The 14,988-nt window shown below is 52.7% G+C and overlaps 2 protein-coding genes across 3 annotated transcripts in view; both read right to left on the reverse strand.

The window, feature by feature from the left end:
- Als2cl (ALS2 C-terminal like) overlaps window positions 1-14,988 on the reverse strand; it is a 232,033-nt gene that overhangs the window by 172,690 nt on the left and 44,355 nt on the right. The gene's annotated exons all lie outside the window — the stretch shown is intronic.
- Window positions 8,273-14,988, reverse strand: part of Ccdc12 (coiled-coil domain containing 12) — a 48,687-nt gene continuing 41,971 nt past the window's right edge. The window contains exons 3-7 of the mRNA XM_051203263.1: window positions 11,346-11,425; window positions 10,136-10,197; window positions 9,981-10,015; window positions 8,684-8,760; window positions 8,273-8,596 (exon numbers count right to left, since the gene is read on the reverse strand). Coding sequence (XP_051059220.1) covers window positions 8,514-8,596; window positions 8,684-8,760; window positions 9,981-10,015; window positions 10,136-10,197; window positions 11,346-11,425 — 337 coding nt within the window. The 3' untranslated portion in view covers window positions 8,273-8,513. The remainder of the gene's footprint in view (window positions 8,597-8,683; window positions 8,761-9,980; window positions 10,016-10,135; window positions 10,198-11,345; window positions 11,426-14,988) is intronic.

Consider the following 14,988-nt stretch of genomic DNA (forward strand, 5'->3'; position numbering starts at 1 on the left):
CTTTCTAAGCTCAAACCATCTTGCTTTCCCTCCAGACCCCACCCCCACCATCTGCCCCAGGCTTAAGCCATCTAGCTCAAGTATTGGGTAGCATGGGCATATACTGAGCTCTTAGGCCAAACCCCATCTCCCATTCTTGATGGCTAGTAGGACAAATGACCATCCGAAGGCTTCCAGTGGAGCGCTGTGGTGTGAGGGGTGAGGCAAAGGCCAGGCCCTCAAGGGCTACTCAGCCAGGGTTAACTGGGGCCACTGGACATTCTAGAGGAAGACTTAGAGGCCCTGTTTCCATGTGGAGGCCAGGGGGAGCTGCATAAGGGTCAGAGGAAGCAGGAGGACAAAACCTCATTCCCCTTCCTGGGCTATGTGTTACCTCTGAACAGGGTCTTGACTGACCTGTCAGCTCAGCTCAGAGTTACAGGACTTCCAGCCTGCTAATCTTCAAGACCGCTTATGCTCTCCACCGAGTCTAGAAGCCATTTGGACATTAGGCCACACATCCTAGCCCCAGACTGCTCTGTCAGAAGGCCACTGGGCCCACTTACCTGAAAACATTCAGTTAGCACCCTGGCCAGACTGCCTTCCTACTTGGTTATCATCTCTTTGGGTTCCTAAGGTAGGGCTGTCCTTTTCCTTTAACGGGGCCAGGTGCCCTAACATACCATCTTGCATGATGTTTCCAGGTCAGACCAGATCTGCTACACTGTTGATGAGTTGGACACCTCATCAACAAAGCCCAGGCTTCTTCTTAGGACATTTGCACCCAGGTCAGGAGCAGCCATGCTTTAGGTTGGGTGTTACTTCCTGCTGGCTGGATGTCTGGGACACAACCGGTCCCCACACATCAGCCTAAGACCGTCATGCAGGACCAGCTCCCTGACTCTGGACGGGGAGCCTTTGGCTGGCTTTCACTCTGAGGCCCCCAAGTCTCACCTGGGCAGTGTTGGCAGGAATGGGAGCCCTCAGCAGGCCTGGCAGATGGTCAGGGCCCTGTTTGCCTTCAACAGCCTCTGGAGCCAGGTGGTTATTTCTCCCTGCAAGGCCCCACAGTCCAGCCAAGCCACAGGGAACACATAAACAGAACCAGCGTTGGCCAGTGAGTAGACAAGGAGGAGGGCATCCAGAGACCCCTGTCCACTGCTTCCATAGCCCACCATCCAGGCACCTCACAGAATCACTGCACTCTAGATCTGGGCAGCAAGGTGGCCAGGCCCAACTCTCGCCCACCTTCGCCTTGAGCCTGCCAAGAGGCCCTGCCTCTCTTTGGGTCCATCTCCTCAGCACCAGCTGGGAGAGCAACTCTGAAGACCCTTAGAAGTTGCCAGGCGGTGGTGGCATACACCTTGAATCCCAGCATTCGGGAGGTAGAGTCAGGCAGATCTCTGTGAGTTCGAGGCCAGCCAGGGCTTCACAGAGAAACCCCGTTTCCAAAGAAGACAAACCACAAAAGACCCTTAGAAGTCTGGTCTACTCCGAGGGAAGACACACAGGCCTGGCCTCTGGTGGCTCAACCTAGCAGCCAGCTCAGAATAGAATCATGGGACCACAAATTCCACTGCTGCTCCCCCCTCAGTCTGCAAGCCCTGCTCAAGACCAGGGAGGGTACCCGGCCTGCAGGCTTCAGTGGGAAGCCATGGTAGTCCACTCTCCAGTGCTCACCCCAGGGCGGTGAGGGGACAGAGGGACACACCAGGGGGCGGGTGCTGATTCTCTGGAGGTTCAAGAGGAATGTGAATGTGTCCAGGGGTCTGAGTTCCCTAGTGAGTGTCTGGTTAGGGACACAGTCCTGCCCAGGGTCCTGAAAGGTCACTGGCTCTGGGGAACAGAACTTATGGTGCAACTTCAACACAACCAGGTTAGGTCTGGCTCTCTCCTTGTCCTTGATGTCTTCTCAGCCAACCACAGAATGATCCTAGCCTGCAACCGAAGCTACCACAGCAAGCTGAAATAACCGTTAGTTTGGTGGTGCTGGTCCCACTGGCCAAGCGCGCCAGAGGAGAAAGGGGCTATGGAGTCCAGCAGGGCCCTGGGCCCTAGCTGGCTGCATGTATACTGTTACCCTGGCTTCTACCCTTTCTTGGCTTCCTGGAGGTCAGGCCCTGCTCAGCTTTCCTGACCCAAGTGGATTCAGAACCCCATCTCACTCTCAAGTGCGTCCCCAGGCTGTTTCAGCCACCTGGACAGGGCTCTCATCTCCCTTCAGGATGCAAGGGTGAGTCATTTACAGCCTCTCTCCTCAACGTCACGGCCATGCCAACAGGGTAGGCATTTAAGGCTAGGCTGGAGGATGGGCTCTGGGACATGAGAAGGTGGGCTCTCGGTCACTGGAGAAGACTCACCCCTTCCTCAGTGTCTGTGGACCCAATCATTTCCTGTAATGGCCTGACACAGGAGACCCTTTGCCAGAACACCTCTACCAGTCATGAAGCGCTTGTCCATCCAAGTCAACCTGACCCTGACTCTACAGCATTTGAGTCAAAGGATGATGTTGGTATGGACCACAAAATAGTTTTTGTTCAAAAACCATGCTGCTGTGCTACGTGCCCCAGGAAGACCGCCTTTACCAGTAAGATAGAAGGGTGCATTGTGCGTGGATTTCTATGTATATTTGTAGGTATGTGTGAACTTGCATATTTATTTGTATTTGTGTCTGCTTGTGGTTCTTTTGGCATGTATCTCTGTGTTTGAGTGTGTGCCAGTGTATATTTATATCATGTTTGTACGTGTGTGCGCATGTGTCTTTGTACATATCTGTGTCTTCTGGTGCATCTGGGAGACTTGTGCCAGTGTCTCTTTGTTTGTGTGTTTGTGTACGTGTGATCTTTGTGTGTGTGTTTGTATGTGTACTCGTGGTCTGTGAATGCCGCCTGTGGGTGGAATCTGGCTCTTAGACATGTTTGGTTTGGCTCTCCCAGTATTTTCAGCATCTTGAGCCAACATTTAAAAATCAGGATATTTCACATAAAAATTCAGCTTTCCAGCTTCTCTTAAAAATTCAGAAGCCCTGGCAGACTTAGACCAGGATTCCCATGAGGCCACTCTCCTCCTAAGCTGCACAGGACCAGCCTCCTCCTGCAGCCTCTCCAGCCTTGCTTCCCTTGCCCACCATTACCTTGAGAATGGCTGGGTTTGGGACCCAGAGTGTGTGGTCACTACTAGATGTTAGCCTTTTAGGGAGTGTGGACACAAGTGCGTATGTGCATACAATGAACCTACGAACATATATGGAGTACTTCTGTGTGAGGCAAATCTGAATGTTTGCATGTGCACGAACGCCTATATATGTACATGTATGAAGCCAGTGGGGGGGGATGTATGTGCATGTGTGTGCATGGAGGGGGGCATATTCATGGCCATGTGGAGTGTGTGGGCCACTGTGGTCTGGCATGCTCTGCACAAGGGCCTCTTCCGGCCTTTGAGGGAGAATCGGATTCCCGGCTTCTGGCTGGGATGGCTTGTGGGATTTATTTCTGTCTTCATGCCCACTGAAGGCCTGAGTAATGGGAACATTTAAAGAAAACCAGAAATACATACGGAAGAGGCAGGCTGGCTAGGAACTCAACTCTAATACCCTGCCTGGTCCACAGCTGCATGAGCCCAAGGCCAGGTCTGAGTCTAGAAGGGAATAGCCTGGGATCCAGCATGTCCTCCCACATAACTCTGTGGAATGCCTACTTCTGCCAACTTAGAGCCATCTGGCGGGCAAGCTCACCACCGCACTGGGTTAACAGTAAGCAACGTGCTCAGGGCAAGGTGAGAGGGTGCCAAGTCAGCCTAGCCTGTGTATGGGCAAGTCCTTCCGGTCAGGTTTGCAGGAGGTCCCTATCTCTAGGTATCCTATGGCATGCTCATACACACACACACACACACACACACACACACACACACACACACACACCATACATGAAAGTCAACTCCACAGCTCAAGGAGGAGCAAGATTGGTGAACCTGGCAGGGCTGAGTTTATCCTTAGGGTTAGGACACTTGAAGCTCCAGACTGGCCTGCCTGGTCCCTGGGACCTGCCCTCCCCAGGGCACGGTCACCCGTGTTCTGGGTTCAGATTACCCTAACCCCATTCCAGATCATCTCTGCTGCCCAGCTACTTAACAGGGGACACAGGCCCATGGGAAAGTGAGGAGCTTCATGTGGTGGGGTGTCAAGCTATGTTGGTGGCCCCGGGGAGAGCAGGCAGTGCTGAAGGATGCATTAGGCAGCCAGTCTGGTGTCTCCTACTGCCACCCAGTGGCCATGTGAGGAAGTGGGGAATTACAGGCCCTGGCGACAAGAAGTCTCATCCTTTCTGTCTTGTCTTGGCTGAGTAGCCTCTTGGGGTTCTGGAGGTTCTGGGAAAAAGTGGTCTTTAACTTTTGCTTTTGTAATTTAAAGTGTGTGTGTGTGTGTGTGCGTGCGCGCGTGCGTGCGCGCGTGCGTGCGCGTGTAAGGGCTCTTGTGTGCTGTGAGTGTGGAGGTCAGAGGACACTAGTGGGAAGTAGTCAGTTCTCTACCATATGGGGCCCTGATTGAAGCCAGGCTGTCAAGCTTGAGCACTCCCCTTCAGCTGCTCATCCTCCCCATCCCCCCACCCCGCCCTGCTTGAGACAAGGATTTACACTAGCTCAGGCTGTCTCAGAACCCATGTAAAGCCCTGCCTGGCCTTGAACTCACAGAAATCTTTCTACCTTAGACTCTTAAGTGATGAGATTACTGGCATAAGCGACAAAACATTTGTTCTGTTTTTAAATAAATTTTAGGAGCTGGGGAGATGACTGAGGGGTTAAGAGCCCTAGCTGTTCTCTCAGAGGACCCAGCTCAATTTCCAGCACCCACACCGGGGCTCACAACCACCTGTAACTCCATTTTCAGTGGATCTGATAACCTCTCGTGGCCTTGTCAGGCACAGGCTCTTGGTTATACTCTTCAGTATGTAATATACTTTTGTCCTTTGATGCCTGTGAACTATGACACTTCATTCCATTCCTGGCACTTACTTAACATGCCCTCTGTCAGTCTTGCTCAACAGTCAGCCTTACTGATCTTTCCGAAAGACGCCAGTCTATTTGCTGTTCCCTCCACATCCCTGACCAAGCATTGCTGGCTGCCTTCCTTTCACTCCTGGGCAATGTGCCTAGCTCAAATCACCAGGGTTCCCTCCTTACACCCTGCAGCTCACAGGAGCCCTGATACACTGATGACCAACTGGAAGGGAAAGTGAGTGGGACTTGAGGTGAGCACAGATGCCACATGAGGAGGCAAAGCAGGGCTGGGGGAGGTCACACAATAGGGACTCACACCCCTGATGGCTCCAAGTGTGCATGCATGTGTTATCGCCTCTATGAACATTCCTGGCCTGTCTCCTGGTATGCACGTATAACAGGTCACCAGGACACTAAGGGTCAGAGTAAACACACGACTTCCAGAAGTGGCCTCATGATGGGCTGCCACCTCATGCAAACCTCCTGACCCCCACACCCGGCACATCAGTGTAGCTCTGAAGACTTGTGTCTGCAGGATCCACTGCACTAATGTTACTCCAGCCATCTCTGCTGCTTTTTGCCAATCCTGTGCTCACCAGAGCCCTGCTTGTCCCCTTTCCTTCCGATCTGGGGTTGGGCTTTTCTCTTCTGAGACACCATATCCCTATAGCCCAGGCTTCAACTTCTTGCCTCAATCCAAGAGACCTGGGGTTTCGGGTGTGTAATACCATTCTGAGCTCACTTTCAAGATTTCTAATCAGCTCTTACATCTAATTCTTGAGTTATGGGGGATGGGACCCCTTATTTCTCTAATAATAAAACAGACCCATTTTATGGTTACTGTTCTCAGCTTCCTTGGCTATAGATCTCCCTTTGGTTATAACCAACCACCTGTAACTCCAGTTCCAGGGGATGTGATACCCTCCTCTGGCCTCCATGAACACCAGTCATAGGTGTGGTACAGACATATATGCAGGCAAAACACATAAAGATTAATGAATCCCAGTCTACCCACTGTTAGATTATTGGCTACTTTTATTTATTTTTTTAATTTTAGTTTTTTGAGACCAGGCTGGCCTTGAACTCACAGAGATCCGCTTGCCTCTGCCTCCCAAGTGCTGGGATTAAAGGCCTGCGCTACCACCTCTCAGCCAGATTATTGGCTGTTCTTTTCGGAACTAGACTTTAAATTTTTAAAATGAGGGCTGGGCATGGTGGCACACGCCTTTAGTCCCAGCACTTGGGAAACAGAGGCCAGCCTGATCTCAAAAGCAAGTACCAAGACTGCCAAGGCTACATTGAGAAATCCTGTCTCAAAAAACCAAACATTTAAAAATGAGATATGTGTGTGTGTACGAATGCATGCCATGTGCATGCATCCCCCACCCCACGCCCCAGCTGCATGCCCCTGTGAGCTCAGACGTCAGATAATGAGCAGGGGAATCAAATCCACAATGACTCTGGGCATCAGGTTTAATGGCAAGTGCCTTTTCCTGTTGAGCCTTTTACTGTCTCTCCCTCTTCCCTTTTGTAAGACAGGGTTCTCACGGAGTCTAGGTTGGCCTTTGTTACCACACCTATTTCATGAGGGGACACAGAGTGAATCCAGGATCCAGGACTTTGTGCACATTAAGCAATCACTGTTAACAACTGAGGTACACATCCCCAGACAATTTTTTTCCAAAGTTGGGGCCTCACTGTGTAGCTCAGCCAGTCTTTTTTTTTTTTTTAAAGATGTACTTATTTATCATGTTCTGTTTGCATGCATGCCTGCAGGCCAGAAGAGGGCACCAGACCTCACTACAGACCTCACTACAGATACATGTGAGACCACAATGTTTTGGCTGGGAATTGAACTCAGGACCTCTGGGAGGGCAGCCAGTGCTCTGAACCACTGAGCCATGTGTCCAGTACCCTGGGCAGACTTTCCACTCCTGCCCCAGACTCCCAACATGCCTGTCAAAGCACCAGAATTTCATTCTTGTGATTCTAGTCCAAATGCTATCAGCATGGCAGTTTTTGTTTTCCTCTTTCCTTATCGGGCAGTTTCTTGGTCAAGTCCCCAAAGGTCACAGACTGAGACGTTCCACTTTTGTTAGCTTTCTGAGCAGTAGTCTAGCTCTAGGCTGGAGCTGCAGGAGTTCCCAGTCTGACTCCAGCATCACAAACCAGCTTCCTGTTTGCCACTGAGATCCCAGATGGAATGGGGAGCCCTCAACCTTCATTCCTACCCCTGCTCCTGCCTGGCCAAGCTGGTCTGTCTCCAGAGGGAGCCAGAACCCCAGGCTGTCTGACTACTCAGTGCCTTGCCTGGCACTCATCAGTGACCTCGCTCTCACTCCGAGCCACTCAGACCTAACAGTTGTCTCTTAACCATCCCTTCTTCTCCTACATCTCCTCTCCCACCTCTCTTGACTCCCACCCCATGCCACTCCCAACCATCCTTTCTCTCCTTTCTGAGACAGGGTTCTGTAGTTTAGGATGACCTCAAACTCATGTAGCTCAGCATGACCTTGAACTCCTGACCCCTCCTTCCTGAGTGTGGGGATTGCAGGCTCCGCTGTCAGATTCACAACTTTCCTTTAGAGGATCTCACTTACTGGTTGGGTGTCCCTGCCGTGTGCACATATCCACTTCAGGTCCATGACCTAAGTGTCCAGCACTGCCTCCCAAAGCTGGGCCACTCTGTGTCAGAAAACCCACACTGAATGAGTCACGGCTGGGAGGAAGCCCTAAAATAAAGTGCAGGTGCAATCTCCTGGAGGGGAAGCTCCGATGCTACACCTAGAGTCAGTGTCAACCCCGCCAGTCTGTCATCATCAGCTGAGGCTCCCAGCTCGGCCAGGACCACAGGCTCCAAGATCACAGCCTGACTTCTAACAGAACAGACTCCTGTCAGGGAACCCACAGCTCTGGGAAACAGTGTAGCGGGCTCAAACCTGTGGTTCTATGTGGGATCAGAGCCTGCCCTCCTCCCTCTCACACTGAGGCTGTGAGAGGGTCTCTGCAGTGGATGTGGGTCTCTGCGGTGTTCCTATAGACTACTACAGGGCTCAGGGATGTAGGGGTGCTGTGAGGTCCCAAGAGGACACTCTGTCCCTGTGTCTATGGCCTAAGGGTTCTGAGATGACCACTGACTGACCAGAGACTTGGAGCCAGAGGTCAGCCTTGGCCTCTGCCCACCCCTCCTGCCTTAACAAAGCTGGCCCAACGCAGAGGTAATAAACACACTGAGCATCACCTCTGCATTCTAAGTCCAGACCCAGAGCATCTAGTAGACAGGAAATGATGACAGTCCTCTACTACATGGGAGTTTATTTGTCTCTATTTCCAGAACTTAAAAAAAAAAAAAAAAGCTCAATATACATACTTATGTACAAACCTGGAGACAAGCTGGTCTCCCCCCATACAGGCTGCGACCTGACAGGGCTGGCTTAGTCCCTGAGGCCAGGAAGTGCTGGCCAGCCTAAACCCACCCTCGCCTAAGACCATCTTCCCGCAGGACATATGTGCTGAACAAACGTGACGCGTAGAACACCTCAGTCAGAGTCACAGGCCTCTTGTCCAGTGGTGGCATCCACTGCAGAGGCCAGGCTGTCTTCCTGGCCTTTTAGTCGTTCACCTGAGAGGGGAGCAAACAAGTGTTAAAAGGCCCTGTGCTTAAGCCACCACGTTGAGGGCAGGACCCCGCAGGCCAGACGGCACTTACGGATCAGCTCAGCGATGGCTCTCTGGGTCCGCTTTTCTAGTTTCTCCAACTTCTTGGCCACATCTCTCTTGAGATCCCTGGAAGAGGGAAGAGGGGGACAGGGAAGCTAAGGGCTTGCATGGTGTGGCCCTGGGACCTCAGCATTTAGACCCTCAGATGTCTAGGGGGCTGCTCAGGGGACACTGCTTTCTCTGACCTTCTAGGCCTCCAAAGTCCACCATTCTTCCCAGGTCCACTGAGCTAATGAAGGGGGTGTGCACTACAGACCCAGCCTCGGGAGAAGACTGAGACACAATGGCCCTGTTCCATCTCCTGCCTCAGCCACCGCCCCCCTCCTGGGGCTTCCAGATGGGCACTGAGAACCTGAGTTCCCTGGTTCTGCCATTCCTACAACACACAGCTCATGCCCGTTACATTGAGTGAAAGCACTGTAGCAGGTGCTGTGTCCACAGGGACCGGCAGGCAAGGAAACCAACCTTGACCTCTGGCCCAAGGCATGGAGTTGCACGCTGCAGCCCAAGGCATGGAGTTGCACGCTGCAGCCGAAGCGCCCTCCCTCACTATTTTCTCAGCTCACAGGGCCTTGCTGTTGTGGAATATTCCTTTACACCCTGTGACCATGTGTCATGGCAATTGGTTTAGTAAAGAGCTGAATGGTCAATGGCTAGACAGGAAGAGGTTAGGCAGGACTTCTGGGGACAGCGTGCGGGGTGGGGTGGGGTGGGGGAGAGAAGGCAGAGTTGTCAGCTGGACGCAGAGGAAGCAGACACATGGGAAGAGAGGTAAAAGCCATGTGACATCATGTAGATGAATGGAAATGGGTTAATTTAAGCTATAAGAGCTAGTTAAAAACAAGCCTAAGATAAGGCCAAGCTTTCATAATTAAACAAATCTCCATGCCATTTTTTTGTGAGCTGGCAGCCCAAGTCCGCCTATGCTCTGCAGGCTTTCGGACCTCAAGAGATTGGGTGCCCCATTTTACAGTCAAAACAGGGACATAAACCCTGTCTGCTTGTCCACCCACTCTGCTCACTGTGGTCTCTTGAGTACAAAGGAGTGAGCTGCTCGGACGGGGGCCAGGGCCCCACAGAGGGTTTGAAGGGATAGCTGCTCTCCCGTCCCTCTACCCTGTGCCATCATTCACGCCTTGCCTAGCCTTTGCCTCTGACTCTCGTGAAGAGCTATGCCTGCACTGCTTGTCCCCTACCTGTCCTTGGCTGTCCTCCCAGCAGAGGCCCGTGACACGCAGCAAACACCACCACCCCGCAAAGAGCCTGCACGGACAACACTTACTTACCAATCAGGTTTCCGGGGTGCCAGGTTGGCCAGGTCCTAGGGAGACAGGAGACAACTCATCAGGGCCAAGGCCCAGCCGCAGGGGAGTGGAGAGACGGGCACAGAGGTGAACTAAAATGAAGGCAGGCAAAGGGGTGGGACCACCCAGGCACTCACCACTTCCTCGATGACGGGCTCTGGCTTGGCTGCCTCTAGCTGCTCCTTCACCTTCTCCTCCACTAGAGGGTGCAAGAACAACACGGGCCTGAGGGAAAGGGCCTGCCACGCCACAGTGACAGCCTAAGTGGCCCCAGGGAGGGGGAAGAACCTCAAGCTTCTTGTTCCTCCCTCTCTCCTTGTCTTGGGCTCAACCGCAGCTCTGCCAGAGGCCTGGTTTCCCAGGTTGAGGGCAGACCCCAGGGCCTGGAAAGGGACAGCAGCAGCCTGTAGCTGGAGTGGACAGGCCCAGACTTGACAGTCCCGGCAGCGGAAACGGGAGGTTGCTGTGTACATGGGAAGTGTGGCATTAAAAGCGAAGGTCTAGGTCCTGCCTGGCCAGAGTCTGGGTGGCTTATCTTCCCATCCATGCCTCCTCAGACTTACACTGACAGGCGCCACCTGTCTCTACCAAGTCATTAGGCCTGTGGGTGGCCCCTTCTGGGGACAGACGTCAGAAACACTAATAACGATGGGCCTTTGGCCCTGTCTCCAGGGAAGTGTCTTCCCGTTCTTCAGTTCTCTTGCCAGACAGAAGTCCTGAGTGGCCTCCTGGTAGAGGCAAGGGGCCAGTTGCTCATGCAGCCCCTACCTTGTGGGGCGTCCTCACCCGATCTGCCATTGCTCGCTCCACCAGGAGGGGAGTAGACTAGCAACAAAGATGTCTGGGTTTTTGATGAGGTGGGTCTCTGTGAGCTCAAGCCCAGCCTGGTGTACATAGTGAGCTCCACATGAGAGCCTGGCTTAAAACAATCAACACAAGCAGATTCTTCAGGACAGAGGAGCGCTCTGCTGCTGTGGCCAGGAGGCCCCTGTTCACACTGTTGTCTCAGGCTGTACCATGGCACGGGGAAAGCTGGGCTGAGCCCCTTTGGCCTGTGTTGCTGCTGGCTGTTCTGTGGAGTGTCTCTACAGTCAGCCTCTTTGGGGGTCTTCCCAGGGGCACAGGACTCAATGCCTTGCCCTGTTGCTCAAGATCACTTCTATTCCCCATGCCCTGAGAGTTCGTGGCCCCCTCCAGGATGGCAAGTGCAAGGGGCTTCTTTCTTGCCCTCATGGCCCCTGAGGAGGTCCTCAAGTGTCCCAGGAACATGGTCTCTGGCTCAATAGGGGCAGCTCTTTTCTCTGAGGGTGATCATGGGATGTAGGGGGTAAAGGGTAAACCATGTACCTGCAACTGGTTTGGCCTGGGGGACCCTCCTCCTCTTCAGGCCCTCATCCTCTGGGACGTAGTTCCGAAGCCTGAGTCCCCTATGAGAGCAGAGCACAGGCAGCCCTTAAGTGCAGGAGTGGGGTGGGGTGGGGTGGGTGCTTCTCATTTGCCTCCCACAGCTGGCAAGCTCTGAGTTCCTTCCTATCTGTCTGGAGATGGTCAAATGCAGAGAAGCAACACTTAAGCCTCAGCCCCTCCTTCACATGTTCCCGAGGCTGGGGCCAGGGTGGCTGGGAACGTTTGCTAGTACCCATCTGACCGTGATGGCAGCGGAGGGTGACTGCACATCTGAGAGCAAGTCTACACCAGAGCTCCTGGGGCGAGTCACCCCAGAAAGAGAAAGCCCTCCATACCTGCTCTCCAATCCCAGCTGCCTTCTACAGAGCCTGGAGTTAATGTATGTCACACAGGCACCTTTAGTGGGAAGGGTCTGTGTGTACGGGTCAAGGATGTGTGGCTGAGTGGCATGAAGGTGTGTGTATATGCGCACGCACGTGCGTGCGTGTGTGCGCGTGCGTGCATGTGTGACACACAGAGGCAGTGTGATTTGCCAAGATTCCAGGGGGTGACTTCTGGGCCAGAGGCTGTAATGGATGGGACCGAAATGCAGGAGAAACTAGATCTGCTCCATACCTGATGGGAGTGGCCACAAAGGCCACGGGGGCAGGCAGACCCCACATAGGCTAGGTGAGACGGAAGCTCATGCCCTGAAAGGCCTTTTGAATGCAGTTAGGAAGACCCAAACCTGGGGGTGTGGAGTCACAGGGGCAGAATCACCCAGGCCTTGCAGCCCTCTGCAGGCTGCCTCCCAGCTCAGCAGCCCCTGGGAAGAGGGGGCCCTGGATACACAACGGGGCAACAAGGTGAGGGTCCCTGGGGGGCGGCTAGGCTTTAAGATGGGAGGTGTGGACAGCAGACAGAGCCCTAGACGGGACACAGGCAGCGGTAACACCTGTTTTCCCCACTCTATTTTGGGTCCTTGAACTCTGGCCCCTCACGAAGTCCTAGGTTTCCAGACAGCTTTCTAACTGTGAGACCTCTGCCTAGATTTGGTGAAAGCGCCGGTGGCTTCTCCAGTCCCTGAGAGGGCAAGCCATTGCACAGGTGTGGTACATGATGCCGCTGTGACCCTGGAGCCCCACCTGCCGCTGTGACCCTGGAGCCCCACCCGCGCCCTGCTCCCAGCTCACATGCCAACACACTGCCTCCTCCCTTCTGCCAGGGCCCGGGGCTGGGCTAACCCCGGGAGAGCGGTCCCCACAAGGCCCATCCCACACTCCCAGGGGACCCTGTCCCTAACCCTGCCCAGGCCTGCCGTGAGCAGCAGGCCACTGGGCCACAGTGAGAAAGTGGAGCTTACTGGCTACCATGGCTTTTGTTCACTACAGGGTGGAGAGAAAAGAGGAAGAGAAACTGGGCGTGGGAAGAAAACGGCAGGGATTAGTGAAAGGGAACAAACACCCCCAAGCCCACAGCTAGATCCAGGTTCCACGGTTAATGACAAGAGGGGAGTCTGCAGCAAGAAGCCCCCTCTGCAGCCCCAGGTCGGCGAGGGAAAAGGCAGAGTAGTAAGAGAGCTGGGCCCACTTCCCAGCCCCTCTTGAGAGCCCTGCATGTGCGGGCATGCATCACTCATAAGCGGCAAGGGCATCTAGGCCCTTGATGTGAGAGGTCCCCTTAAGGCCTTGCTTTCCAGGCAATGAAGATGGAGGCTGAAGGCTAGGTTCAAGTCTTCACCTAGCCCGAACAGCTGTCCCCACCCACTGCCCCAGGGCAGGAGTCTCTGGGAAAGAACCACTGGGGCTTTTCTAAGCAGGTCTAAGATTTAATTCCCTTTCCACAAACAACTCAACAAACCTGACCACAGATACAATTTAAACATCCGATGACTTGGAGAATTGCCAAGGTGATAGGATCGTGCGTGCGTGCGTGCGTGCGTGCGTGCGCGTGTGTGTGTGTGTACATGCACCACAGAAGTCAGAAGTCAGAGGATAACTTGTAGGAATCAGTTCTCTCCTACATAGGCCCCAGGACTGAACTCAGGTTGTCAGACTTGGCGGCAAGCACCTTTGGCCCGAGACTTCTTTCAATTTTTAAAATGAGCCTCATGTATCCCACCTGGCCCTGAACACCTGTCTCCAACTCCTAAGTGCTAAGATAACAGGCCTGTTACACCACAACTAATTTTATTTTATTATTTTTTTTAAGTTTCATTTATTTATGTATAGCATTCTGCCTGCATGTATGCCTACGGGTCAGAAGAGGGCACCAGATCTCATTATGGATGGTTGTGAGCCACCACGTGAACTCAGGACCTCTGGAAGAGCAGATAGTGCTCTTAACCTCTGAGCCATGTCTCCAGCACCCCCACACCCAGTTTTAATCACAGGGTACCAATGAGATGACAAGATTTACATATTTATAAACAGAATACCAGAAATGCATTTAAAAGACACAGCGACTGAGTTTTGAAGACAGTTTTGCTCTGTAGCACAGGCTAGCTCTCAACTGGAGATCTTGCCTTAGCTTCTCAAGTGCTGGTGGGATGCACCACCATGCCCTGCAATGATGAATGTTTCAGACAGACTCATTCAGAATTCAGTGAGATGGGCTGGAGAGTTGGCTCAGTGGTGAAGGGCATGTTGCTCTGGTAGAAGCCCCACCTTCCGTTTCCGGTAACAGCGTGGTAGCTCACACCATCAGTAAGTCCAGTTCAAGGGAATCTGACACTCTTCTGACCTCCCTGGGCACTGCCCTCAAGTGATGCATACATACGCACACATGAGCAATCGTCAAACAACCGTTTTCTTTAGAAAACTGTGAGCTCCAGGCTGGGGTTGTAGCTCAGCCGGGTGAGCGCTTGACCAGCCTTGGATTCAATCTCTAGTATGCACAAACCAAGCATAGCGGTGCAAACCTGTGACCCTTGAGTTCAGCTAGGCTGGGACATGCTAAATACTGTCACAAACAAACAAGAAAAACCATGAACTTCAAAGAAAAGGATATGCAGGCAAACCATCGCCAGATTACTAAAAGCCAGCAAGAGAGAAACAAATTAAAGAGATCCACTCTTCAGTGAAGAAACTGAAAGCGACAGCATGGAAAACCAAGGCAGTGAAGCGTGGGCATGGAGGTGCAGGCCTGTAATCTCAACAGTTAGAAGGCTGAGGCGGGAAGACTCAATTCTAGACAGCCTCGCTGCACAGTAAGACCCATTTCTTCTTAACACAAACACCCCCGCCCCAAAGTAAAGCAAATCAAAACAAAAAGTAAAATATAAAACACACATGGTCCTGATCATCTACAATCCTAGGACTTAGTTAGAGGAGGATGGATTAGGGTTCAAGGCTAGCCTGGGCTACAAAGTAAGGATAGTCCAAAGGGCAGAGAGAGTAACACATAGTATCTGAGTGTCCTGAGGCCTACACTGTACAGGAAATATAAAACTACTACTACTTTTTAATAACCTGCTTTTTAGAACATTTCTTAAGAATGCCTGCATGCTGCCCTCCCTAAAAGAAAGGGAATGGAGACTACATTAACAAGGTAACAGAAAAAGGAAACAGAAAGGGACAAAAAGTAAAATGCCGGGGTCTCAGAC

Source organism: Phodopus roborovskii, unplaced genomic scaffold (genome assembly GCF_943737965.1).
Source record: "Phodopus roborovskii unplaced genomic scaffold, PHOROB, whole genome shotgun sequence".
Taxonomy (NCBI): domain Eukaryota; kingdom Metazoa; phylum Chordata; class Mammalia; order Rodentia; family Cricetidae; genus Phodopus; species Phodopus roborovskii.